Here is a 26245-nt window from a genome sequence, read left to right on the forward strand (position 1 = left end):
TAGTCAAAAGTAGGCTATTAGTAGTTACCTCTGGGGGAGTCAAAGTTATACATGGATTTTTCTGAACATGCAGGAGGTCAGCACCTCTAACCCCCGCATTGTTCAAAGCTCAACTGTATATTTTAAATTATTTTTTAATTGTCTGTAAGCAGCAAGCAGCATTCATTTGAGGGATGCAAAGTTTTTAAAATATCAAAAATCCAATGAGGCCATGTCACACCAATAATTCCAAGAAAAACCAAGTGATCATTATGTGATTAGATGAAACAAAAAGGGGGCAGGAGCTTCTGATAAAATTCGACATTTGTAACTTTTTAAAACCACCCATAGAAAACAGGCCTAGAAAGCTATTTCCTTAATAATAAAGCATATCAAAGTATATTGTCTTAAGAGCAACACCCAAGATCACACCTAAGAATGAGGAACTGGAGATATTACCATTAAAATCAGGATAAAAAAGATGCATGCTAAAACTATTATTGACAATGTTCTGAAACCCCAAAAACAATCCAATAAGGAAACGGATTAAAAAGTATTACTTTGAGAAAGGAAAACCCCAAACCATCCGTCACCTAATAATGTAAACATTCACCTCAAAAATCAAAGACACTATATACTTAAGATTCATCTATTTCTCTCTCTCTCTCTCTCTCTCTCTCTCTCTCTCACACACACACACACACACACACAATCAACTAACTATAGAATGTTTAGTAAAATTCAGCAATATCCATATATTTTATCTAACTGAAATAATTAGTTAAAAGATTTAAAAAACAAAAGATTCTGGCTCCAACAGAATTATCTTAAAAAGACATGACCCCCATGTGAAAATGCATAAACTAAGATTAATGAAGAGTAAATATCATGTTCATGGATAGAAGAAGGCCGTAAAGCTATCAGTTCTTCCTAAATTACAGTGGATTTAACTCTAATATGATCAAAATGCCCCCAAAATTCGGGAGTAGATAAAAAATCATCCTAAAACGGACGTGGAAAAATAGACAAAAATGAGTTACGAAGGTTTTTTCCCCTGGGACATAATGGGGAAAAGGATTAACCTTATCATACATTATTAAAACATAAAGCTACAAAAATGAAATCAGTGCTGGGAATGCAAGCTGGTGCAGCCACTCTGGAAAACAGTATGGAGGTTCCTCAAAAATCTAAAACTAGAACTACCCTATGACCCAGCAATTGCACTACTAGGCATTTACCCACGGAATACAGGTGTGCTGTTTTTTTGTTTTTTTGTTTTTTTTTTTTTAAACATAAGATCGTGAATTTATTTATTTTTAAATTTTTTTTAACGTTTTTTATTTATTTTTGAGACAGAGAGAGATAGAGCATGAACGGGGGAGGGTCAGAGAGAGAGGGAGACACAGAATCCGAAACAGGCTCCAGGCTCTGAGCTGTCAGTACAGAGCCCGACGCGGGGCTCGAACCCACGAACCGCGAGATCGTGACCTGAGCTGAAGTCGGACGCTCAGCCGACTGAGCCACCCAGGCGCCAGGTGTGCTGTTTTGAAGGGACACATGTACCCCCATGTTTATAGCAGCACTATCAACAATAGCCAAAATATGGAAAGACCCCAAATGTCCATCGATGGATGAATGGATAAAGAAGACGTGGTATATATATACAATGGAGTATTACTCGGCAATCAAAAAGAATGGAATCTTGCCATTTGCAACTACGTGGATGCAACTAGAGAGTGTTATGCTAAGTGAAATTAGTCAGAGAACTTCATGTGACTTCATTCATATGAGGCCTTTAAGAGACGAAACAGATGGACATAAGGGAAGGGAAACAAAAATAATATAAAAACAGGGAGGGGGACAAAACTGAAGAGACTCATGAATATGCGGAACAAACTGAGGGTTATTGGAGGGGTTGTGGGAGGGGGGATGGGCTAAATGGTTAAGGGGCACTAAGGAATCTACTCCTGGAATCATTGTTGCACTAAATGCTAACTAATTTGGATGTAAATTTTAAAAATTAAGAAATAAAATTAAAAAAAAAAAAAATATATATATATAAAATGAAATCAGTGCTGTAATAGTACGGGCAAAAATAGATAACCAGAAACAGATGACCCAAAGATGTGATCAAGGTGAAAGTATAAGCCTGTAGGGAATAAAAATAATTATTCACGGGGCGCCTGGGTGGCACAGTCGGTTAAGCGTCCGACTTCAGCCAGGTCACGATCTCGCGGTCCGTGGGTTCGAGCCCCACGTCGGGCTCTGGGCTGATGGCTCGGAGCCTGGAGCCTGTTTCCGACTGTGTCTCCCTCTCTCTCTGCCCCTCCCCCGTTCATGCTCTGTCTCTCTCTGTCCCAAAAATAAATAAAAACGTTGAAAAACAAAATTATACACATAAAAAGTGCTGCAGTAATAACTAGCTGTTCTGAAGTGCTAAGATCCTGCCTCACACCAAAATATCCAAATACCCAAAATAAATGCCAGATTTAAAACACTAAATGTTGCGATTAAATAAACAGACAAAAAGTTTTAAACATATGAATAAATACTTGACTATATCTGGATGAGTAAGGACTTAGGCTTAAAACAAAGTAAGAAAAATGAAAATTATCAGTGTAAGAGAAAAGGAATCCACTTATAAAGTCAAGCAAATTGAAGTAAAACACTAAATGTAAATTGAAAGTGTGTATGAAATATACATCAATTGCATAGTCTGGGTTTTTCTTAGTGACGTATTTTCTGGATCTATCCACTCAGTGACTCCAAAACGAGGTTTCTCCTAGAATAATGAGTACTCTAAGCACCTGAACTGTAGTTTCCTACACCATTTCCCACTAACAGCAGCAGGGCACCCTGGAGCAAAGGCTCATTGCTGGGCTGGGACAGGGAAGGTACAAGCTAAGCCTGGGACAACTGGTTGTGCTTTCAAAGATTAACAGAATCATGTTAAAAGAATACAGAAGTCGGGGCACCTGGGCGGCTCAGTTGGTTAAGCGTCCAACTTCGGCTCAGGTCGTGATCTCGCAGTACGTGGGTTCGAGCCCCATGTTGGGCTCAGTGCTGACAGCTCAGAGCCTGGAGCCTGCTTCCGATTCTGTGTCTTCCTCTCTCTCTCTACCACTTGCTTCTCTCTCTCTCTCTCAAAAATCAATTAAAAAAAAAAAAAAGAAAAGACAAGACTATAATGGACCCAAACACATCCAACCAATGAAAATCCCTATGTCCACAATTACATTTTTTTTTTTAAAGATTTTTTTTTTTTCAACGTTTATTTATTTTTGGGACAGAGAGAGACAGAGCATGAACGGGGGAGGGGCAGAGAGAGAGGGAGACACAGAATCGGAAACAGGCTCCAGGCTCTGAGCCATCAGCCCAGAGCCTGACGCGGGGCTCGAACTCACGGACCGCAAGATCGTGACCTGGCTGAAGTCGGACGCTTAACCGACTGCGCCACCCAGGCGCCCCCACAATTACATTTTTTAAAGATGAAAAGTAAAAAAACAAAAACATATTCATTCCCATTGGAGGCAGCAACTCCTTAACTATTAAAACTGTTAATAAAGGGAAAAACTTACCCTGCCTCTTTAATAGGAACTATATTTTATAGCAATTAAATAGCCCTGACCCCAGCTGATGAAGGAAACTTCTGCTTTACACAGAACATCAACTACTGCATGTAGAAAAGCAACTGAATTAGGAAACATCATTCATTAACCCTGATCAGAATTGTTATTTTAGATAATGATTATCAACTGGTGCTTTAAAAAAAAAAAAAAAAAAAAGGCAGGGAAAAAAACCGAGGTGAATAGCCTCTGGTAAACTGCACATTCATATGGTGCCCAGTGCCACACAGATCGCTCTCTGGTCTTATGAGGGGAAACTGATGCAAGAGGCAGGGATCAGCTTCTCATCACCCTAACCCAGTGTGCAACCTGAGCATCCATAATGGTGGGTCAGTCAGATCTTCTGTGTCTTCTGATGGGATTCATGGATCACCAATGATGTGTTCTAGCCAAATATCCATAACTTTCATCCATTTTAGGTTCAACGTCCAGTTTACGAGAAATAGAGCAGAAAGAAAGCAAGCTAAATGACACCACAAGGAAACCGGAAGACAAATCCAGAAGTTAGGACAAAGTGGTCAGGTGTCTTTAACAGGTCAGTGTGACAAAAAGTAGGGGGAAGGGAAAAGGACGTGCTAGGTTAAAAGAGATGGAAGGATCTTACCAAGCAGATGCAGTGCAGGGGACATTTCTGAGATCACAGGGGTATCGGTGGAGTCTGTTATGGGTATGAGATAAACCACTACTAAAATGGAAATGTACAGATTGGCTCAAAAAAGGCCATGGCAAAACAATATGTACTTATGGTGGTTCCTCAAAAAGTTCAAAGTAGAATCACCATATAACCTATCAGCTCCACTCCTGGGTATATATATATTCAAAAGAATTGAAAGCAGGAACTTGAAGAGATCTGTATGACCATGTTCACAGCAGCACTATTTAGGATAACCAAAAGGCAGAAGCAACCGAAGTGTCCGTCAGTGGATGAAAGGATAAACAAAGGGTGGTATAAACACACAGTGGAGTGTTACTCGGCCTTAGAAAACACAATGAGGGGCGCCTGGGTGGCGCAGTCGGTTAAGCGTCCGACTTCAGCCAGGTCACGATCTCGCGGTCCGTGAGTTCGAGCCCCGCGTCGGGCTCTGGGCTAATGGCTCAGAGCCTGGAGCCTGTTTCTGATTCTGTGTCTCCCTCTCTCTCTGCCCTTCCCCCGTTCATGCTCTGTCTCTCTCTGTCCCAAAAAAAATAAATAAACGTTGAAAAAAAATTTTTTTAAAGAAAACACAATGAAATTCTGAGACACGCTACAACACGGATGAATCCCCAAGACACATCAAGTGAATTAAGACAATCACAAAAGTACAAATACCCTATGATGCCACCTGTATGAGGTACCTAGAGCAGTCAAAAGTCGAATCGTGGCTGCCAGAAACTGGGCGGGGGGGGGGGGGGGGGGGCGGAGAAGGAATGAGGAGTTGGTATCTAATGGGTATGAGGTTTCAGTTTTGGAAGACGAAAAGGCTTTAGAGACAGGTGGCGACGATGGTCGCACAAGAATGTGGTTGCACTTCATGCCACTGAACTGTACACACGAAAATGATGAAAATGGTAAATTTTATGTTAGAGTACGCTTCGCCATAATTTTGTTTTAAAAAGTACATAGTATATGACCTGATTTCAGTGAAAAAAATGTGCATATATGAACAGAAAAAGTCTGGAAGGATCCATGCTAACATGTTATAATAAATGATCTCTAGGTTGTGAAAACTGCATTTCAGCGTTTCTTAATTTTCTACAACACCTGTACTATGTAACAAAGATGATGCTGTATAAAGCAAACAGAAAAAGCAGAGTGCTACATTTGATTTCATTATATATATATATAATATATATAATTTTAAAAAACTACATTCAATAAAAAGGAAAAGGCTGGAGAAAAAGATCTGCAATAAGCATGAGATCAAAACTTAATTCCCAAGCATATTTAAAAAGCTCTTACAAATAAAAATTTTTAAACTCTAAGGCCCAAAGAGAGAAACAGGCAACAGGCTTGAACAAGGAAGCACCAGTTCCGCTGAAGAGGAAGTTCAAGGGTCCAAAACACTCTTGGGAAAAAAAAAAAACAAAACAAAGATGATAAACAATAAATGAAATAAACTCAAATTAAAATACCAATAAAATACCATCTCTCACAATCAGATTGTTGACAGGAAAGCCTAACAAACACTCTCAGGCGCTCCTGTGATATTAAAATGTGATCACATCTTTCTGGAGGGCAATTTAAGCATATATATCAAGAGCTTGTACAAGTTACAAGATTATGAACCACTGATACATGAAACACAGATAAAATCTCAAAAACAGACTGCTGAGTGTTCCCTAAGAGTACATACCCACTAAGTAATTCTGTGTGTGTATGTGTTTGTGCCCGTGTGTGTTTGTTCCAGAACAGGCAAAGCTAATCTATGTGCGGAAAACAATCAGAAGGGTGCTCGCAGAGACTGTGGGGAAAGAGTACATGAGAAGGGGAATGTGGGAACTTTCTGGGGTGATGACAATGTTGTATACCTTGACAGAGGTTCGGATTACACAGATGCATTAGTCAAAATGCAGCAAATGTACAGTAAGTATTTGTGCATTTCACTGCAGTATGTAAATGTTACCTCAGAAGGAAAAAAATACTGAACTCTAATGATACACATGTTGGAACATTTAAGAGAAAGCGTACTGATGTCTGCAATTATTTTAAATTTTTTTTTTTTAACATTTATTTACTTTTGGGAAACAGAGACAGAGCATGAACAGGGGAGGGGCAGAGAGAGAGAGCGAGAGATGGAATCTGAAGCGGGCTCCAGGCTCCGAGCTGTCAGCACAGAGCCCGACACGGGGCTCGAACTCATCATGAGCCATGAGATCGTGACCTGAGCCGAAGTCGGATGCTTAATCGCCTGAGCCACCCAAGCGCCTCGGTCTGCAATTATTTTAAAATGCATCAAAGAAAAAGGAGATGGATAGAAGGACGGGTAGTTGGATAGATGTGATAAAGCAAGTATAGTAAAATGCTAACGTAAAAATACAAGAGTTAGGTATGTGAGTGTCCACCGGAAAACTCCTTCAAGAATGCTGCATATTTGGGGTAGCTGGCTGGCTCAGTCAGTAAAACATGTGGCTCTTGATCTCCAGGTCGTAAGTTCAAGCCCCACAATGAATACAGAGAAGAAAGAAAAAGAAAGGAAGGAAGGAAGAAAGGAAGGAAGAAATAAAGAAGAAATGTTGTATAGTTGAGATTTTTCATAATATTAAGTGTTAAAAATACTAAAAAATAGCGAACAGCCATGAGGCAGCCTTCTGGAGTATTGGAAATGTTCTATCTCAATCTGTTTGTTATATGCGGCACACGTGGGTAAAATTTTATCAAGATGCACACTTTAAGATTTTGTACACTTTGCTTACTGCATTTACACCTCAGAAAAGTGTTTTGAATGAACAGCAATCAGAATTAGGACACTGAAGTGTGCATAATTGGGGCACCTGGCAGGCTCAGTCGGTAGATCATCCGACTTTTTTTTATTATTAAAAAAATTTTTTAATGTTTATTTATTTGCTTTTGAGGGAAAGAGAGAGAGCACAAACAGAGGAGGGACAGAGAGAGAGGGAGACACAGAATCCGAAGCAGGCTCCAGGCTCTGAGCTGTCAGCACGAAGCCCGACGCCGGGCCTGAACCCATGAACCTCGAAGTCATGACCTAAGCCAAAGTTGGATGTTTAACTGACTGAGCCACCCAGGTGCCCCAGATTATCTGACTCTTGATCTCAGGGTCATGAGTTCAAGCCCCACATTGGGTACAAAGCCTATAATTAATTAATCAATTAATTTTTAAAAATAAAGTACATTTAATTAACATCCTCAAAAGGATAAGGGAATATGCTGCAACCAAAACACATGAATAAGCAGTAATGAAGGGAACAAAGCATAAATCTTGAAGACAAAGACTGTCTGATCTAAGAGCTCCATGGGGCCAGAGAGCGAGGAGGCCTTGAGGGCTGAGTCAGAGAGCCTCAAAGCCCAGGCTCAGCAGCCCTCTGGACTCCCGCACAGAGATGGGAAAAGGAAGCAGAGACACAGAGGACAGATCCAGAAGAGTCTAAAACCCACCATCTGGAGAGAGCTGTAGAAGGAAAGGAGGAAATGCAAGAGGGACATTTGAGGAAATAACAGTTAAATGTTTCCTAGAGCTAAAGAACAAAACTGTTCAAAAACTCATTTTAATCAGTTACTGAAAGTCATCTACAAGGACAAAGGAAACACACCACCATTTTCTGAGAAGTATCTCCTGATTGTGCAATTTCAGTGATCCTTGCTCCTTTCCCTATTTTTCAAGTTGTCTGCAATGAACATGACTTTTACAATAAGGAAAGGTAACAGTTTACTTTTATAAAACAAATCCAGAATCAAGAGACAAGCGAGGCTTCTCAAAATCTCCCACCTCTTGGGGCGGCTGGGTGGCTCAGTCGGTTGAGCGTCCGACTTCGGCTCAGGTCATGATCTTGCAGTTCATGGGTTCAAGCCCCGCGTCGGGCTCTGTGCTGACAGCTCAGAGCCTGGAGCCTGCTTCGGATTCTGTGTCTCCCTCTCTCTGCCCCTCCCCCACTCACACACTCTCAAAAATAAATAAAAAATTTAAAAAACAAACAGAAACCAACAACAACAAAACTTCCCCCATCTCCTTCCTCTGGCTGCCGCCCTGTGCTATCACGGTGAACCTGCTTCTAAGTGCTCACCACAAACATGGGTCCGTTACTTGATCTCTTTACATTTTTGCTTCTTTAGATCTTCAACAGGGACAATAAGATCTCCCCTTCCTGCCTCACAGGAGTTTGGGGAGCATCAAATGAGGTGATATATAAAACTAGCACTTGGTGAGCCACTGAGCGCTATACAAATGGCTACATGTTATCACAACTTCCAAGCTGGTAAACCCTAAAATGAGTCACCCTCCACCGCCAGCACCCCTCACTCCCCAAATCCAATCTGTCCTCTGGCCTACCAGCTTTTCCTTTGCTCATTCCCTCCTTCCCAACCCACTGCATGACATGAATTATACCTGGTCTTATCTTGTGCCCAAACCACGGCCCCAGGCCCTGCCTTCCCTCACCCACCCCTCACAACTTCCTCCTAAACCTTCGCCTTCATAAAATACGCTTATTTTATAAGGACCCTGCTGAAAACAAGAAGCCTTTAGGAGTTGTCAAGGTTTGTAGGATGGACTTCACAACGTCTTCACCCTGGCTTTTGGGTCCTCCCTCCCACACATGGTCAAGTTCCTCAAATTCTGCAACAAGCCAACACCTCCCACCCCAGCCAATCTCCCATCCTGTACCTATCTAGGTCCTCCCGGCCTTTCCCAGACAGAGGGGAAGGGGTTGACCTGGGCTCTCTCTGCACCTTTTGACCAATCCAGATCTAGCTCCTGCCAGTTCTCTAAACACCCTCTCCATCCCTCAGGTGCAATCCTCACTTCCGGTCAGAGGCCTGCTCCCCTTTCCTTATGCCCTGAGGGCAGGGCCTGGCAAAGTCCTCTGACATCCTCTATACTAGGCCCTGGAATTGATCTGCTAATCATTCTAAGTACTTAAACTTTCTTTGCCTAACTGGATTTCATAGGAATTATTTCTTCGGTTCTCTTTGTAGCTTTGATATCTATGTGTATATCATATCTTTTTTTTTTTTATTTTTTTTAACGTTTTATTTTTGAGACAGGGAGAGACAGAGCATGAACGGGGGAGGGTCAGAGAGAGAGGGAGACACAGAATCGGAAACAGGCTCCAGGTTCTGAGCAGTCAGCACAGAGCCCTACGCGGGGCTCGAACTCACGGACCATGAGATCATGACCTGAGCCGAAGTCGGACGCTTAACCGACTGAGCCACCCGGGCACCCCTGTGTATATCATATCTATTCCCACATAAGATACTGTTTAGCTATTATGCTTTAAATAAAAAGCTGGGCTTCATAAGTTCTTCTATAACTTCTTCCTCTCAACATTAAGTTTTTGAAATTGACCTATGTTGATACCTACAGCTATAAACCATTCATTTCCAAAGCCATAAAATATCTCTTTTTGATATATTTGAGTACCTCACAACTTATTTATCCGTTATATCGTTGATGGATATTTAATAAAACATTTGTTATTAGAAGCAATGCTACCATGAACATTCCTGTGCATGTTTCTAGCTCACATGTGTTAAGTTTCTAGAGTGAGGCTGCTAGGTCACAGGGTCACACAATCAACCGTACCTGGTAACGACAATGGTCTTCCCCAGTGGATGAAATACTCCTACCTACAACGTTGAAGATTGCCTCAAAATACTGTCAAGCGTTTAAATGTTTGCCAATTCATGGGTGTAAAATGTTATTTCACTGTGGCTTTAATCTGCATTTCCCCAATGGGGTCAAACATCTTTTCATGTGTTTATTAGCCATTTGGTTTCCTCTATAATAACAGGCCTGTTCCTGTCTTTAACTGTTTTTCAACCTGGCTGTCTTTTTCTTAATTGACGTGCAGGAGTTCTGTATATTCTGGGTGCTCATCCTTTATTGGTATTGTGTGTTACAAATTTCTTCTTCCAGACGATGGCTTTCCTTCCTTTTCACTCTCTTTTGATGAGAAGTACTTTAAGGTAGTTGAATTTATCAACCCTTTCCTTTCTGGTACATCGTTTGTGTAAGTTGTTTAATAAACCCTTCCTTACCCAGAGGTCATGAAAGGGTTTATATTTCCTTTTAAGAAAAAAGTGTTAAAAACTTCAAAAAGGAAGTTATATAAGTGGTCCATAAGCACATAAAAAGTACTCAAAAGTATTAGCCATCGAGGAAATGCAAGTCAAAACCACAATGAGAAACCACTATACATCCACCAGGATGGCTAAAATTAGGAACCTGGTAACACCAAACTGTGGCAAGGATGTGGAGCAACCGAACCTTTACTACCCTTTGTTGGCAGGAGTGTGAAATTGTAGAGCCACCTCGGGAAAGGTCAGGCAGCTTCCTAAAAAGCTGAACAAACAGCTATCCTATGATCCCGCAACTCTGCTTGGTATTTCCCCAAGAGAAATGAAAGCATATGTCCACAAGATAATTTCTACTAGAATATTCACAGCAGCTTTATGCATAATCGCCAAAAATGAGAAACAGCCCTGTTGTTAACCATCACAAAAGAATGGAGAAGTGGAATGGGATGGAGTCCTACCGCAGAATACGACTCAGCAAGAAAAAGAACAGGCTACTGATGCATGTGACACAGACCAATCACAGAAATACTGGGCTGAGTGCAAGGAGCCTTACACAAAAGAATACATGTTTTAAGATTCTATTCCTATGAAGCCTAGAATAGGCAAAAAATAAATAAATAAATAAATAATTATAATGGCTAAAAATCACATCAATGGCTGCTGGTAGGTGGGGTTAGGAATGGGGAAGGAGCACGACCTGAGAACTTGCTTGGAGCACAGTAGTATTCCGCATCTGGGCAGAAATCTGCATTTAGATGGTGCATACATTTGTCAAACAAAAAGGAAACAAATTTATGGGGCGCGTCGGTGGCTCAATTAAGCGGTTAAACATCAGACTGTGGCTCAGGTCATGAACTCTCAGTTCCTGAGTTCGAACCCTGCATCGGGCTCTGCACTGACAGCGTGAAGCCTGCTTGGGATTCTCTCTCTGCCCCTCCCCCCCCACATGTTTTCTCTCTCTCTCAAAATAAATAAACTTAAAAAAAAAAAAGGAAACAGGGGCGCCTGGGTGGCTCAGTCGGTTAAGCATCTGGCTTCGGCTTAGGTCGTGATCTCGCAGTTTGTGAGTTCGAGCCCTGCATCGGCTCTGTGCTGACAGAGCATTTTGGGAGCATCTGGGTGGCTCAGCTGGTTAAGCTTCCAATTCTTGATCTCAGCTCAGGTCTTAATTTCAGAGTGAGTTCGAGCCCTGCACTGGGCTCTGTGCTGGATGTGAAGCCTACTTCAAAACAAAACAATTAAAAAAAATTTTTTTAAACATTTATTTATTTTTGAGAGACAGAGAATGAGCAGGGGAGGGGCAGAGAGAGGGAGACACAGAATTTGAAGCAGGTTCCAGGCTCTGAGCTGTCAGCAACAAGCCTGATGCGGGGCTCGAACTCACAAGCCATGAGATCGTGACCTGAGCCGAAATCAGATGCTTAACCAACTGAGCCATCCGGGGGCCCCACAAACAAACAAATTCTGAACTCTAGTAAGTGATAGGTGTACTGAAGTGTTCAAGGATTAAGTATACTGATATGTGGAACTTTGAAATGCATGCAAAAATAAAACAGATTGCAATGGACAAAAGCACAGCAAGATGTGACAAAGCAAATAAAGGAAAACATTCACTGCAGCATCTAGGAGGCAGGGAGAAGGGGGTATACATTCTTTCAACTTTGCTGTAGGTTTGAAAATTTTCACAATATCAAAGGACAAAAACATATTTTCAAATGGAAGAGACCGGCTTTAAAAAATAAGATCTATTTGGGGCACCTTGGGTGGCTCAGTCGGTTAGGTGTCCAACGTCGACTCAGGTTATTAGCTCATGGTTTGTGGGTTTGAGCCCCGCGTCAGGCTCTGTGCGGACAGCTTGGAGCCTGGAGCTTGCTTTGGATTCTGTGTGTGTATGTGTGTGTGTCTCCCCTCCCCTGCTCATGCTGTCTCTCTCTCTCTCTCAACAATAAACATTAAAAAAAAATTTTTTAAATAAGACCTATATCAGCAAAGTCTGCCTTTGAGAAAGGTGACTGAAAGAAAAAGATCAATCCTTACATGTGATAGTGCCTTGGGAGTTTGCAAAACACTTTTACACCAATTATTTTAAGTGATCCTCACCAAAACCTGGGTATTCTAGCCTCATTTACACTTGAGGTAACTTGGGATCAGAATCTGGCAAATATCACACAGCAGGTGCCCGATGGAGCTGGACCTAAAAGCGAAGGTCTCAGGTGCTTCTTCCTGGGTTCCTTCAAACACACCTCACTGGGGAGCTGCCATCGTCTCCAAAAGGCTGAAGGCCACATGGAAACTGCCCACGTGCCACTAGCTCTTTGGGCTGTCGCACGAGCAGAGTGACAGGAGCTGAAGGGGCTACGGTCGCTAGCAGCGCGGGCAAGAGACACGAGCAGACAGTGAAACAGCGCGACTCAACACCCCAAATCTACTCCAAACCCATTCAGAACAAAAGCACTGGCAGGCCGCACACTGAGCTCTCTGAGGCCATCTTCAAACCTTAGGGACCTCTGTGACACCCTTCCCGTCTGGGTGGACGGACAACCTGCGTACGGTGCCTAAGACACTGCAACACAAAACTTGTCACAACACTTCTCTGACAAGACGCTCCGCCACTCTCCTTTCCAGAGCAGAACCACAGGAGAACAGAAGGAGGGAACCCAGGAACATTGCTCAACGCGAACACGGCCAAAATTGAAGGCAAAAGCTTTTAGTAACCACCCCGCACATTAATCACTGGCTGCAGGGTATTTTGGCTTTTTGTTAAAGCACATACAACACACCCCGACACTTTTTGTTAATTTAAACAAGGTGAACTAGACCTGTGGAACGTGAACGAAAGCCCTTTCGGCCTTAGAGACCGGTGTATTATTTATCCAAACATTCACTGAGTGCGCCAACCACTTCGGGAAATGTAATGAAACCAGGACAGAGTCCTTGTCCTCAAGAGGCCTGTAATCCAGCAGGAGGCTCAGGACAGATCTCCCAGGCCTACTCGGCCTACAGGGGAAGATCTAAGAGCAGAGAAGAGAGAGTTCAAGTACAACCAGAGGCTCAAGAAAGATTTCAGCTGGGCCTTGAAGATGCAGACATGCAGAGCTGGGGGTGGGGAGTGTGGTGCTCTGGGCAAAGGCTGATGGGAAGAAATAGTTCCGAGGGGGCTCCTGGCTAAGGAAGGCCACCTGAAGCCTGAGCAGGAGGAAGGGAGGGTGAAAAGGACTCCCGAGGGATGCCTGCCAGCTCTTGTCAGAGAGCAAAGAGAACAAATCAGAGGGCCCCACAGACGTCTGACTTCGGGAGTTAGCCGGGGCAGGGCCAAATATGGCTGCGACTCTCACGAGAGCGGGAACCCAAGGGAGGGCTGAGTCAATTTCCCCAGCAAGTCATGACTTAACAAAACCCTGATAATGTGCATTCAGGACGCCTGCTCAAAACCCAGGTGGACCTGTGACACCTGCAGCCTGGCAGAAAGCCAGAGGATGGGAAATGTAACGGAGAGAGGGAGTTAACAGAGAACAGCCCAGGAGCAATGGGTTTGAATCCCTAACTGTATACGCCTAACTGTAAAAGCGTGGGTGAGTTTCCAACCTACAGCGTCTTATCTGCAAACGGGAAACGACACCCGTCATCTCCCAGGATTGCACGGATTACATGAGATAACATCGGTAATACATACATGCAGCACAATGCCCACAACATCAAAAGCATCCAAGGAACGGTGGGTATTGCGTCTATGAGTAGTCTGCACTCCAGGAACTTCCGAGTCCGGGCCTCCTACCACGCTTCACGGTATTGAGAAACCAGGCTGAAGCCACTGACCTTGGACAAGACCAAAGGATTACTCACGTCCTAAGCAACTTCTCCCTCGGTTCTTTGATTTTTAATTAAAAAAAAAAAAAATCTGTCCTTTAAGGCATTTTAGGTTATCCTGAGACATCTGCCTCACCCTGTACACTCACATCACGAACCTTCTGGTACAAGGGGAAAAAACCAGCGTCATGAGCCACTTCACAGGGAGCATCTGTGCCAGAAGGGACCACAGGCCTCATCCCAGCCCTCACAAGGAGGGTCTAGGCTAGCCCAGCACCAGTCTGGGCTGATAAGAGTTGTGACACTCAAAACATCTATCTTAAGAAACACACTTCAAGTTACAGGGTAATGACAGCGCTAGAACAGTTTAGAATATGCATGCAAAGTATCATATACATAATAAGAGTTTGAGAAAATATAAAAAGCATTACCTTTATAGCCAGTCCTAGCCAGATAATAAGATTCTATATACCGAAAGGCTTAAGGACACAATGATGAGAGAAGGGATGGCCCTGAGCCACAGAGATAAATGACAGTTACTCATTCCAGGAAAGAAAGTTAGGTCTCACTTTGTCAACTACACTTTGAGAAGGAAGCTTTCAATAATTCCATAATCCACCAAGAATCAGTGACCCCTAATGGGGGGGGGGAGGGGAAATCAGGCAGATCACACAAACAGAAATTTGCTTCAGTTAGGGAAATATAAAAATATCATTAATGCACTCTGTACATTAAGAGCAGGTGGCAAATTTTATTCCATGGCTAAGAAACACCAAGAAACTACTAAACTCTGGATGAGCTGGCTGGTTAGTTTGGCCAGTTTTGAGGAAGAAGGGAAGAAGGGGAAGGTAGTGAAAAATCAGAGAAAATCGGGCGAAGGAAAAGGGAAGGACAGAAGCAGACTAGAGACAGAACGGAGAGTCCATGTGAGCGGATTCTGAGTGCTGAAGCCAGCAACCCTTGGTGACAGGTTAGTGGAGAGCCACACTACTGTCACCTGTTGTGTACTGCCCGCCCGGCTGCACTAATCCTTAAATCTGTGGAGGGAGATCTACCCTGCTCACCAGGGTGGAAATATATTATTCCCTGGTATAAATGCTCCTAAGGGGCAATAACCAGAACCTTCCATAAAACCAAATCTAAATCCTTCAGCCTCCACTCTAGTTAAAACCGGTTTCTATTTCCTTTATATGGGCTGGGTGCATTTTCCACTTCAATGGCCTGGTTCACACAATTCTTAATTCAACAGATGTCTGTGGAAGGCCCACTACGTGGAGGGGGGAGGCAGCAGTGAACAAAACAGACGTGACTGCCATCCTCACAGAACTGATTAGTGACAAATGGTGGGGGACAGGGAGTGGGGGGAGGCATGGATCATAGCAGTGCAAGGGGCCGCTTGCAAAAAGGAGGGGGCCTAGGCTCTCCTCTGACACCCTTGCCCCCACGCTCAAATCTTTCAAGGTCAACTCAAGTCCTAGCTAAGGAGAGGGAAAACCAAATAAATCCAAAGGCTGACAAGAAAATATGGAAATGTTACAGTTAAAGCTCACGCTGATCAAAAACCAAACGAAACTCTAAGTGTTCAAACTGAAGACAGCATTCATTATCTGTCACCACATAGACGGTAACTCCCGAAATGAGTAAACAGAACGTTTTTAGTAATACTTAAATAAGTTCATAAAGATGGCCCAGCCTAATGTATTCCAAGGCCCTGAAGTACCTTTGGAATCATTAAGAAGCAAATTACATTTACTATGTTTTAATGTTCAGTGTATTTCTTGTACTTTGAATATTGGGATCATGTGAGGGATCATGTCCTAACATGTGGCCCAAGACATACCTCAATAAAAAGGCTCTATAAGCAAACAAGTTTGGGAACTGCTGACACTCTGAACGCCATTTGGCGATTCCCAGCGTATTTTAGGAAATTCAGTTTTCTGACAAATCCTGCATAAACTTAGTCTGAGCCAGTATTGCCCACACTCACTTGGACATGGCTCCTTTTTTTCATTTAATACCTATTAACGGTCAACAAACTGCTCAGGGAACACATGGGGGATACATTACGGTGTAGGGGACGCGCTGCGTAATTAATTTGAAAACGCGATTATCCGTCTCCCGAGCGTTTTGATGAACTGATGTTTCCTATGTAGGCTAGTAAAATACAAAAACTTCCCCAATGAAATTCTTTTTGAAATTCACTCGGTGAGATGTTTACTGCATTTTTAAGACAAAACATTTTTTAATGAACCAAAATTGGATCTCAGTGTTTTAATTATAAAGGAACTTAAATTAATCGTATAACGACTTGAGTTTGCTAAATTACTGGAAGCTTATCTTCTCTAAACACGTAGTTTTAGATTTCTAGAGTACATTTGATACTTAATTGTAAAAGACTCATCCTGTTAAAAAATAAAACATGCTGATATTTACCTCTGCCCTATTACCTGAAATGCCTAAATACAAATATCTGTAACTGAGATGTGTAACAACACACGTACAGTTTGTGAATAACAAGCATTTCTGTGGTTGTGGTGTTGTTATTTATAATGGGATTCCTCCTCTGGAAATACTAATATTACCTTAAACCGTATACTGGAGGTTTCAGGGAATAAAATCCCAGTGACTGAAAAGCTTCATCATTCAGTTAACCTTAAAGAACCAAGTTTGACACATTCATTTAGCACCTACTATATGCATGCCAATGGATTAGGCACTGTAACGATGCACGCTATCTCTCTGGGCCTCAACTCAAGACAGTGGTCTGATAATGGGACAGAATATGTAAGACTCAAATCAGGGGCTCTTCAGACACTGTGGACAGTGGAAGAACATAGCTGCTACCCTGGAGATGCTAACAAGACACACAGGTGAATTTTAGGACACCTACACCACCATAAAAAGGCCAGTAAGACACAGGGCCTCTTTCTACAAGTGCTGGTTTGGCGACCTAAAAGGTCATTATTAGTTAATGCAAGATAACCAATATTAGATGTGGGTCAAAAATGTGAAAGCCCTTGTTAATTCGATCTTCAATTTCACTTGTGTAATGCTTTTTTTTTTAAGCCAATGAGGTAGGCTTAAAGTAGAAGCATCACACGGATATTAAGAGCAGCTTGGATTAACAGCCTAAAACCATCTCAGGTGTCTTCAACAATCTGTAGAAGGAATCCCAACCTCTGCTAATCAGAACAAAGTTAGACTTTCACAGAGGGTACTGGAGGGGTGGGGAAATCACTTCAGCTAGGTTACGCAACACTAGAAAAAGACTTTTCAGTTTCGTATAGAAAGAGCGTCGTGGACGACTGCTAGAAATTTAACACAGAAAGTGAACAAACGGTATCAAACTTGGGAGGTCTAGCCATCTCCGGTGAGCAAGAAAATCCAGACAACTCTGCAAATGACTTTTAAAAAGCAGCCGCAACGAGAGGGGAGGATGATCAACACTCTGAGGCCATGCACAGCAGAATTCTTTCTTCTGGTTTCATTAAACATAAATGCACGAATTCCAGCTCTAAAATTTCAAATCCAAGAACTGGAAAGCCGCCGCTGTGTGTCTTCATGAACATCTTTTCCCTTTTTTTCCATTATTGTCCCTTTAGAAAAATCTTAACGAACAGTAAAGCCCAGAAACTTTGACAAAACATAAGCCAAGGCGATACACGCCGGAGAAGACACACAATTCTGAAAAACAGTCACAAAATGTCCTAGTGAGACTACTTAATAAAAAATTAACTTTGTTCTGCTGAATGCTTCAAACGTCGCGTGTCTAATAGTATTTTCTCATTACATATGCTTTAAATACACCACGTATGCTAATAACCGTGAACCTCAAATACGTGTGCATTGAAGCAGAGCTGTTGTGGCTTCAGATTACATTTTAATAGTCCCAAAGAAACTGGGAAATTGCAACCGCATGCATGTGCAAAGCTGACGGAGGGGAAAACAAAACAGGGTGGCAGGACCCAGCGCCTCGGCTTCCCAGTGCTAGCCGCCCTTCCCTTAACATCACGAGAACCCAAAGAACAAAGTTCACGCTGATTTAACGTTTCTGGGGCGCGCCACCACATCCCGGGGGTTCCCCGCTCTTGGAAGGCGAATTGACTCGAGCGCCCCGGTCAAGTTCACGGCGGGCCCTGCCAGCTGAGACTTCGGACAGGTCCCGGGAACCGACGCCGCGGCTCGGAGGGCGTCCCGATCGCAACCCTACCGAGGAGGGTCCGAGGACGCGCGGCTCGGTCTGCCCTCGGGACGCTGCCCCGGCCAGCGGGCGCTGGCGCCCGTCAAAGTGACCCAAAGCCCGGCGAGAGGGCACGCGGCCCGGGAGGGCGCCCCGCCCGGCCCCGCCGCGGGAAAGTTGCCGCCCGGCCGGGCCCGACTTTCGCCGCGGACCGCGGACCGCAGCCCCTGAGCCCTCCCCCGCCCCGGCCGCCCGCCCGGCGCCCCTTACCTTCCTGCCGCTGCCGTCGCGAGGCTCGGACTCCGCGAGGCCGGCACCGCGGGCCCCGGGCGAGGCGGTGGTCTTCTGGCCGGGTGGGAGGCGCGGCCCGGCGGGCGGCGGCGGCGCGGCGGCGGCGCCCGGCGCGTCCTCGGCCTCCTTGCCGCCGTGGTAAGCCGCCCGGCCCTCGGAAATGTGGATGCTCGGTGCGCAGCCCATGCTGGCGGCGGCGCGGCGGACACGCTGGCGGGCAGCCGCGATCCGGTCAGCAAACGGCCCGCCCGGCGCCTCGGGGCCGCCGCGGGCGCCGTGTCATCGCCGCCTGGGCGGGCGGCGGCGAGCGCGGGTCTCGCGTCAGGAAGTGCGGCCGCCCCTTTTATCGCGGTGCGGGCGCGGCGGCGGCGGCGGCGGCGCTGGGGAGGGGGCGCTGGGGCGGGCGGCGCGCCGCGGCCGCCCCTCCGAACATGCCCTTCCTGAGGCGGGAGCCGCCGGCCGCCTCCCTCACATCGCCGCGCTCGCCTGGCCGCGCCGCGCTTCCGGGGAATTTCGGGGGAGGAGATTTGCGCTCTCCCAACCCGGGAGCGGGCAAGTCCGCGCCGCGCGAGCGACACCGCCCTGGCCGCGGGGCGGCGCGACCCCCGGGGGAGCTGCGCTCCCCGCCGCGCCCGCCGCCGCCTCCCCGGGCCCGCAGCCCGCGCCGCTCCGCCCGCTGGGCCGCCGCCCCGCGAAGAAACGCCCCTGGCCCGAGCGCCGGCGGCGGGGAAGACTGGCCCGCGCGCTCCCGCCTTTGCGGGGTGTGGGGGGGGGAGGGGCGGGCGGGGGTCGAAGGACGCCCGTCGGGGCGACGAGGCCGCGGCCGGCCGTGTGGGGACAGAGCCGTCGCCTCCAGCCGGGTCTGGGGCCGCGCCGTCGAGAAGCGCGGAAGCGGCTGCGCTCGCCGGTCTGCTGCGGGCGGCGCGGCTCCGGCTCCGCGCTCCGGGCCGGGTCTTGCGGGCAGCACGCCGCGCCCAGCCCCCAGCGGTGACCTCCAGCGGGTGCTGGCGTCAATGCAAAGCAGCCGGGGCGCCCGCCGCCACCTCCCGGCGCCGCGGAAGAGTGAGCATGCGCGGCCACGACGGGAGGGGGCGCGCGGCCCGGCTGCCGAGAGGAGGAAAGCGACTCGCCCAAGGACACACGACCGCCTCGGGCCTGAGGCCATAAAAATCCGGACCGCTGGGTTCGAATCCCGGTCCCGTAACTTAGCAGCTACTTGACTTCGGTCAGGCCACTACCGCTGAGCCTTGGACCTCTCATTCACTGACGAGGCCCGTGGAAGGACCTCCGTTTGGGGCCGGCGGGGTGGGGTGGTGGGGTGGCAAGGAAGGCACCCGAACTCCGGGTCCCGGGCGGGTGCGGTCTGGGCGTTACGCCGGGGCCCGCAGTGCCCGTGCGTTCCCTCTTGAGCCCAGACCTGGAGAGCCAACGCCTGGCTGGCTGCACTGGCGACCCGGAGGCGGCAGTGTCGAGAACTGTGTTGCGTGGCAGGCGGGGGGGGGGGGGGGGGGGGCTGCATTTTCCTCCCCTCACCTGGTGCCCAGGACTCCAGAGGCTCCCGACCTGCAGGCACAGCCGTGCAAAGTGGGGCCTGTGAAGAGCTGTCAGAACCGCAACTCTCCCCACACACCACCACTAGCTCTCTGTGTGACCTTGGGCGAGTCACACAACCTCTCTGTGCCTGAAGCTGCAACCCCAGCCCTTTGGAGGACGACGCTCCTGGGTGTCCGACATCACGCACCCCGCAGCGGCCCACCTTGGGCCTGCCCCCCACTCTCCCCCCTCCGTGTGGTTCCCGGTCCGGGGAGACCTCAGCGAGGGCGATCCCCCTCCTTTCCTCTCCCGCCGTCCACACCTTTCCTAACGCGGCCCCGCGGCGACCCAGAGATGCAGCCGCTCGCGCCTCGGACCGGCTACCGTGAAGGCCCGGAGGCGTACTCCGGACTGGAGTCCCCGCCGTGGCGCTGGGACCGCGGCACCGGCTCAGGTGCCGGGTCGCCTGCGCCGCCTGAGCCTCAGGACGCCAGGGAGCCCGAGATCCGCAGCCCCGGAGCTTCTCGAGGCGCAATCTTCCGGGCCCGAGGTACCCACCGGGCGGTTTCCCGACGGCGGCGGAGCAGAAAGGCCGGGGAACCCGAGAGCGGCTCGGTGCTATCAGCCCTCTTTACTAGCCGAGCTGGCCCAAAGCCCTGGCACGTGACTCCATTATCAAATTTAAGCACGTTTAGCAGTAATTATATTTATGCCTCCCTACCTTATAAAAAGTACCACCGGCTCAATGATGTCTTGAAAGACACAGGAAAAGATTCTTACTATCACCCGTTACTCCACCTAAACTGTAGACTGTTTTCTGCCTCTGTTCTGCAGATTTTAGAAGGTCAATTTTCCGGGCATACTCTGGACTCTTCTAAATAAAGAGTAATTCATGAAGAGAACGCTTTGAACCACCAGAGTGCATGAAAGCCTATCGCCCGCCCTCTGCCCTCCCTGCCTCGCCAAGAAGAGAGGCCTTGGTGACTCTGCGCGCGCGCACGCGCGCGCGCCCTGACCTTGCCTTCTCAGGCTCCAGGCTGTTTCAGCCCTCTCTAGCCCCTCCCTTCGCAAGCAGCACCTCGGTGCCCTAGCCTATCCTTGAAAATCCTCGAGCCCTGTGCTAGTTACGGGGTTTGGGGTTGCTTTTTCCTGTGCCCACTCTGCTGGTCAGCCCACCCTGGGCTGCCCAGGCGATCTCAAGCTGGTCAGAGACCTGCCTGATGGCAGTGTTGACTGATTTCCTGCTCTGCCATTTGGGGATCCTGAGGCTAAAAAGGACGCAGGGCCAGACAGGAAAGGAGTCATCCGCCTGCTTCTGGGGTCACCGACAGCAACCCCCACTCACTTCTTTCCACACTCAGGAACTCTACCTGGGACGCTCGGGGAAGTCACAACCCCCCTCCGCATCCCAGCTTCAAGCCCTTAACCTCAATTCCACCCTGCCCCCACGTTCTCCAGCCCAAACCTGCACCCTGAGGTCCCTGAACACTTCTCCACCCTATGAAACCCATTTCCCTGGGCCTCGGTGACAGTGGATAGAAAAGGGACACATTGACAGAAGTAATCCAAACTTCGCTGGCATGGGCCACCCACTAGCTAGCTCCCTCAGGGCTCCCGGGTCCCTACAAAGAATCCCACCACCACCGGGAGGTGTCTAAGGAGCTCCTGAATGATCCTGATCCTGCTGGAGGAGAGGCAACCCCCACCATCCCAGCCACGTGGACGCCTCAAAGTTCTGCACGCAGACCACCCTCCACCGCCATCCCCAGACTGTGCTGCGGGCACCCAGTTCCCCATCGGCATCTCCCCTCGCCTTCCTCACTGAACTGGGCTGGAAGCAGCTGCAGGTGGGAGAGCTCCTTTGCCCCGGGGGGCTGAATCCCAGCCCTGCCATTTGTCATTTCTCAGAACTGCTTTCCTCCCCTGTAAGTCTGGGATTCGTGACATCTACCCCACAGAGATTAAACAGGCTAACTGATGTCAAGTGCCCGAACGACTACTGAACCTCTGTGTCCTCCTTAGCTCACTGCCTTCTCCCAGGCCCATTCTACACCACCTTCCTCCAGGCCTACCCCAGACTCCTGGAAACCTATGGAAGACGTGAAATCACCATGAGGATCAATATCCCTACAAATCTACGCATCACACTTCATCTGGTTAATTTCTCTTTAAAATCTTTGTATGATGTGACTTCTTTTAAATGTCATTTTAAAATTACACATTCTATAATTTACACATGAATACATGTTAGCAAAATAATTTTTAAAAATCAAACTAAGCAGGAGTATATAAAGTGTGCAGAGGCAAAGGAAAGTCTCTCTTCCTTCCCCGCTTTCTTCCTTTCTTCCCTATTGTTAAGTTTCGACCGTATGCTTCCAGACCTGTTTCTATGTTAAACATATTACACCCGCACGTGCGCGTGCGTGGGCACACACACACACACACACACACAGCTATTATAGTATCCTAAACAGAGCTGCAGTGAACATCCTTGAATATATCTTTCTGTAGGATGGACTCCTAAAAGTTGAATTGCATGGTCAAAAGGTATGTCCCACCCCGTCTCAGCTCCAGAAGGGATGAAAACATAGCAAGAAACCAGCCAAAGCTGAAGGATTGAGAAGGGGAACTCCCTGGATACCCCCTTCCGCCCCTGGATAAGAAGAGGTGACCCAGCTAGTCCCAGATGCAAGCCTCTCCTGGTCATCCTCTCCAGATTCACAGGCCCTCCTTATCTTCCTTTCTCCTGGTACTCCCACGCCTTTAGTGGAGTATATTTGACTGTTCCAGCCTTTCTCAGATGAATGCCCACAGTTAGGCCAGAACTGGAAGGAGGGAGGAGCGCCCCCTAGAGGCCAGATGGTGAGTAATAAGTCCCCAGGACTGTTCACTTCCTCCAGAATTTAAGTGTGTACCTGCATTTTTCTCCTCCATCTGGCTCCAGACCCTTGGTATTGTAGTTCACCTAGAGCCAGGGATTAACAACCCAATGTGACTCCCTTCGTCAAAATGGACTGGAATCTCAGGCTGCTTCATTTCCCATAAAGGGCTCTATCTCCAGTACCCACATGCCCTGTGTGCCCTGTTCCTCGGTTCCATCCACCCTTTCCCACTAGGCAAGGGGGTCAGATCCTCTCCCACCAATGATAAAGTCCAGATTTCTTAAAACTGCCAAATTTGACTGTAAATATCAGAAACCCAACTCCTCCTAGCTTAGCAAAAGTGGGTACTTCTTGGTTAATTTCCTCAAAAGACAAGAAGGGCAAGGGGGGGGGGGCGTCACAGACACAGATGCTACAGTCCCAGATGCCACTACAACTGTCTCTCCATCCTGACACCTTGGCCCTGCAGACAAGATTCGCTCTGATGCTGGAACCGTGGCTTCAGGAGCCCTCACTTCCAGTTTCACAGCCCCATGACTCCCCTCTCGGTTCCTGCTGCTCCACGAGAGTTCCTTGCCCCAAATTCCTATTACGGAGCGTCCCGGGGTGTCTGTCCCTACCCCCAGGACTGGCTTCATGGGCGCGACACCTGTGAGTCACAGGGCCCTGTGCTTACAAAGGTCTCCACTCTTGGTATAATGCTCAGCCATCACCATCTTTATAATTGTTGAGCAAGGAACCCCACATTTCCATTTTGCACTGGGCCCCACAAGTTCTGTAACTGGTCCTGTCTACCGCTTCTAAAAAGTGCGCTCTTCAGGCGTGAGTAAGGGAGAGAACCATGGGGGAGTGTGTGGGAAGAATGGTGACGCAGGAGAAACTCCTAGGGTCTCCCCCTACATCTCACTTTGTTATTTCAGAATGAAAGTCCTCGGCTGCCTCATCCCTGGACCCAGAGCCCCCCTCCCCACCCAGGTTCAGTCCTGGGTCTCCCTGTACCACCCCCACAGGTGGGACAGGCCTCAGAGACCATCTCCTCAGGAAACGGGCCACAGAGTATCAGGTGCCCCTATAAAGACTCTTAAAAACAGAAAGATGTGGGGCCCTGGGTGGCTCAGTCAGTTAAGCCTCTGACTTCGGCTCAGGTCATGATCTCGCGGCTGTGAGTTCAAGTCCCATGTCAGGCTCTGTGCTGGCCTCCCAGAGCCTGGAGCTTGCTTCAGGTTCTGTGTCTCCCCCTCTCTCTGCCCCTCCCCTGCTCACGCTCTGTCTCTCTCTCCTTAAAAAATAAATAAATATTAAAAAAAATTTTTTTAATACAAAGATGCTTCTTTAACATGATAAAGTGTATTTATGTCTAGCCAAGAGCTTTCAGAATATTTAATAGTGAAGTGCTAGCAAGCTTTCCGGGGCTGAGACTTAGTGGGTCTACTTCTAGAGTGTCCTAAGACCAAGAAGCCCTTGCCTTGAGCATAACTAATGGAATCTGAAATCAAAGGGCAGCGGTCCTGCCTGCTATTATCCAATGCTGTCTAGACGTTCTGAGAAGTGCAATGAGACATGACTTAGAAATTAGAGTACAGATACTGAGCCTGGAGGTATCATTTATCATTAATAGCAGGTAATATAGCTTCTATCCAAGACACTTAGAAATCAACTCAAAAGTTATTAAGATGAAAGAGTCCCCTAAAGTGGCCAGATTCAAAGTAAAGCAGTGATACCGTGGACGATCAATAACCAATCAGACGATACGATGACAAAAATTCCACAAAGTGGTAGGTACTGGGTTGGCCATTATATGGAACCAAGTTTCCCCAGACCTCGCCTCCATCACCATGGTAGTCAGAACCCACATTTTCTGGCTCTACCAAAGCAGGCCTCCAGCCTCCCACAGAGCTGCATCCAGTTACTTTTGGGAGTGTCTGAAGGTGGGTCTGAGGTGAGGTGGTGAGGTCACCCCATCATTAGCCCTATCTCTGGGGCCCTGGCACTGACTCCCGGGGCTGGAAAGCTGAGGCCCTGGAGTCCTCAGGTGCCAAAGCTCCTCCAGGCTCCGGGCAAGTGGGGAAAAGGCACACCTCCAGGGTGACCAACTGTGGGCTCCGAGAGAATGGGAAAAAGTCACATTTCCGGGGTGACCAACCAGGTCTCTGTTTGCCCAAGACCCTCCTGAAAGTCCTGTATCCTGGGGAACCCCTAGTCCCAGGCAAACCAGGCTGGTGGGTCACCCTACATTTCCTTCACACACACACACCCCACCATACACATGCAAATACACACACACACACACACACACACACACACACAATGTGTCACATTGTCTCCTAGGCTCTGAAGCCACGCTGTCTGTGCCCTGTATCTCCCAGAGTTTATATCCGGGCAAGGAGCCCTTCCAAATTCAGTCCACAAGATTCCTCTGGGTCCTCAGACTCATGCCCTCCCTGGGCAGAAGGGAGAGATACCCGAGCCCTGTGGCTTCCCCTTCCCCTCCCTCACACACCACCCTCTCCCTCCCTGCCCCGGTTGCGGCTAAACCTGAGCTCACGCTACACAGAAACGTCTCCACCTAAATCTCCCCAAAGCCCTGTGAGGTTGGCATTTTCATCCTCACTTTATTGGAGAGAAAATGGAGGCTCAGAGAGGTTAAGTAACTTGCCCTAGGTCACACAGATAGCAGATGGCACAACCAGGTCACAAACTCTGCCCCATCTGACACCAAGGGCCAACTTGTCCCAACGGTGCAAGAGCTTCCATGAAAATAAAGTCTGGCAGTAACAAGTTATATACGGGAAACTGAGGAGCCAAACATCACTGGTGCTTGAGAAGCAGAAAGTGAAATATGATATACCCCAGAGCAACTAGGGGCTGCTCCCTTCCCCGGGATGAATGCGAGGCAAAATGCAAAGCCGCACAATAGTTACCAAAAGTATTTGGGGCTTTTTAAATGTCAGCCGCAATGATCATGAATCACTCCTCTTAGAGCTCTGAATCCAGAGTAAGCCTCCTTCTCCCCTGCCTCCTCTCCTGATTCATCAAGCCGCTTCTGCTGGCCTGAATCACCCTTCCAGAGTTCTGGGTCGCAGCCCCCCTACTCGCCATGGTCTCATGGGAAAACTATCATTCCTTCTCTGGGGAGTTGTGTCCTGTGTAAGTGTCCCTGAGCTGCTGGCAGGGGAGAGAAGACTGGCCTCCGTAGCTGTGCAGCTAGAAAAAG

At 47.6% G+C, this 26245-nt stretch overlaps 1 protein-coding gene across 2 annotated transcripts in view; it reads right to left on the reverse strand.

The window, feature by feature from the left end:
• Positions 1-19206, reverse strand: part of PDE8A (phosphodiesterase 8A) — a 154602-nt gene extending 135396 nt beyond the window's left edge. Inside the window, exon 1 of one of the 2 annotated variants that reach the window (XM_043554670.1) lies at positions 18596-19206. In XM_043554670.1, coding sequence (XP_043410605.1) covers positions 18596-18802 — 207 coding nt within the window. In that variant the 5' untranslated portion in view covers positions 18803-19206. The remainder of the gene's footprint in view (positions 1-18595) is intronic. The other variant, XM_043554669.1, reaches the window with a different exon arrangement.
• Positions 19207-26245: the final 7039 nt, after the last annotated feature.

Source organism: Prionailurus bengalensis, chromosome B3, assembly GCF_016509475.1.
Source record: "Prionailurus bengalensis isolate Pbe53 chromosome B3, Fcat_Pben_1.1_paternal_pri, whole genome shotgun sequence".
Lineage (NCBI taxonomy): Eukaryota > Metazoa > Chordata > Mammalia > Carnivora > Felidae > Prionailurus > Prionailurus bengalensis.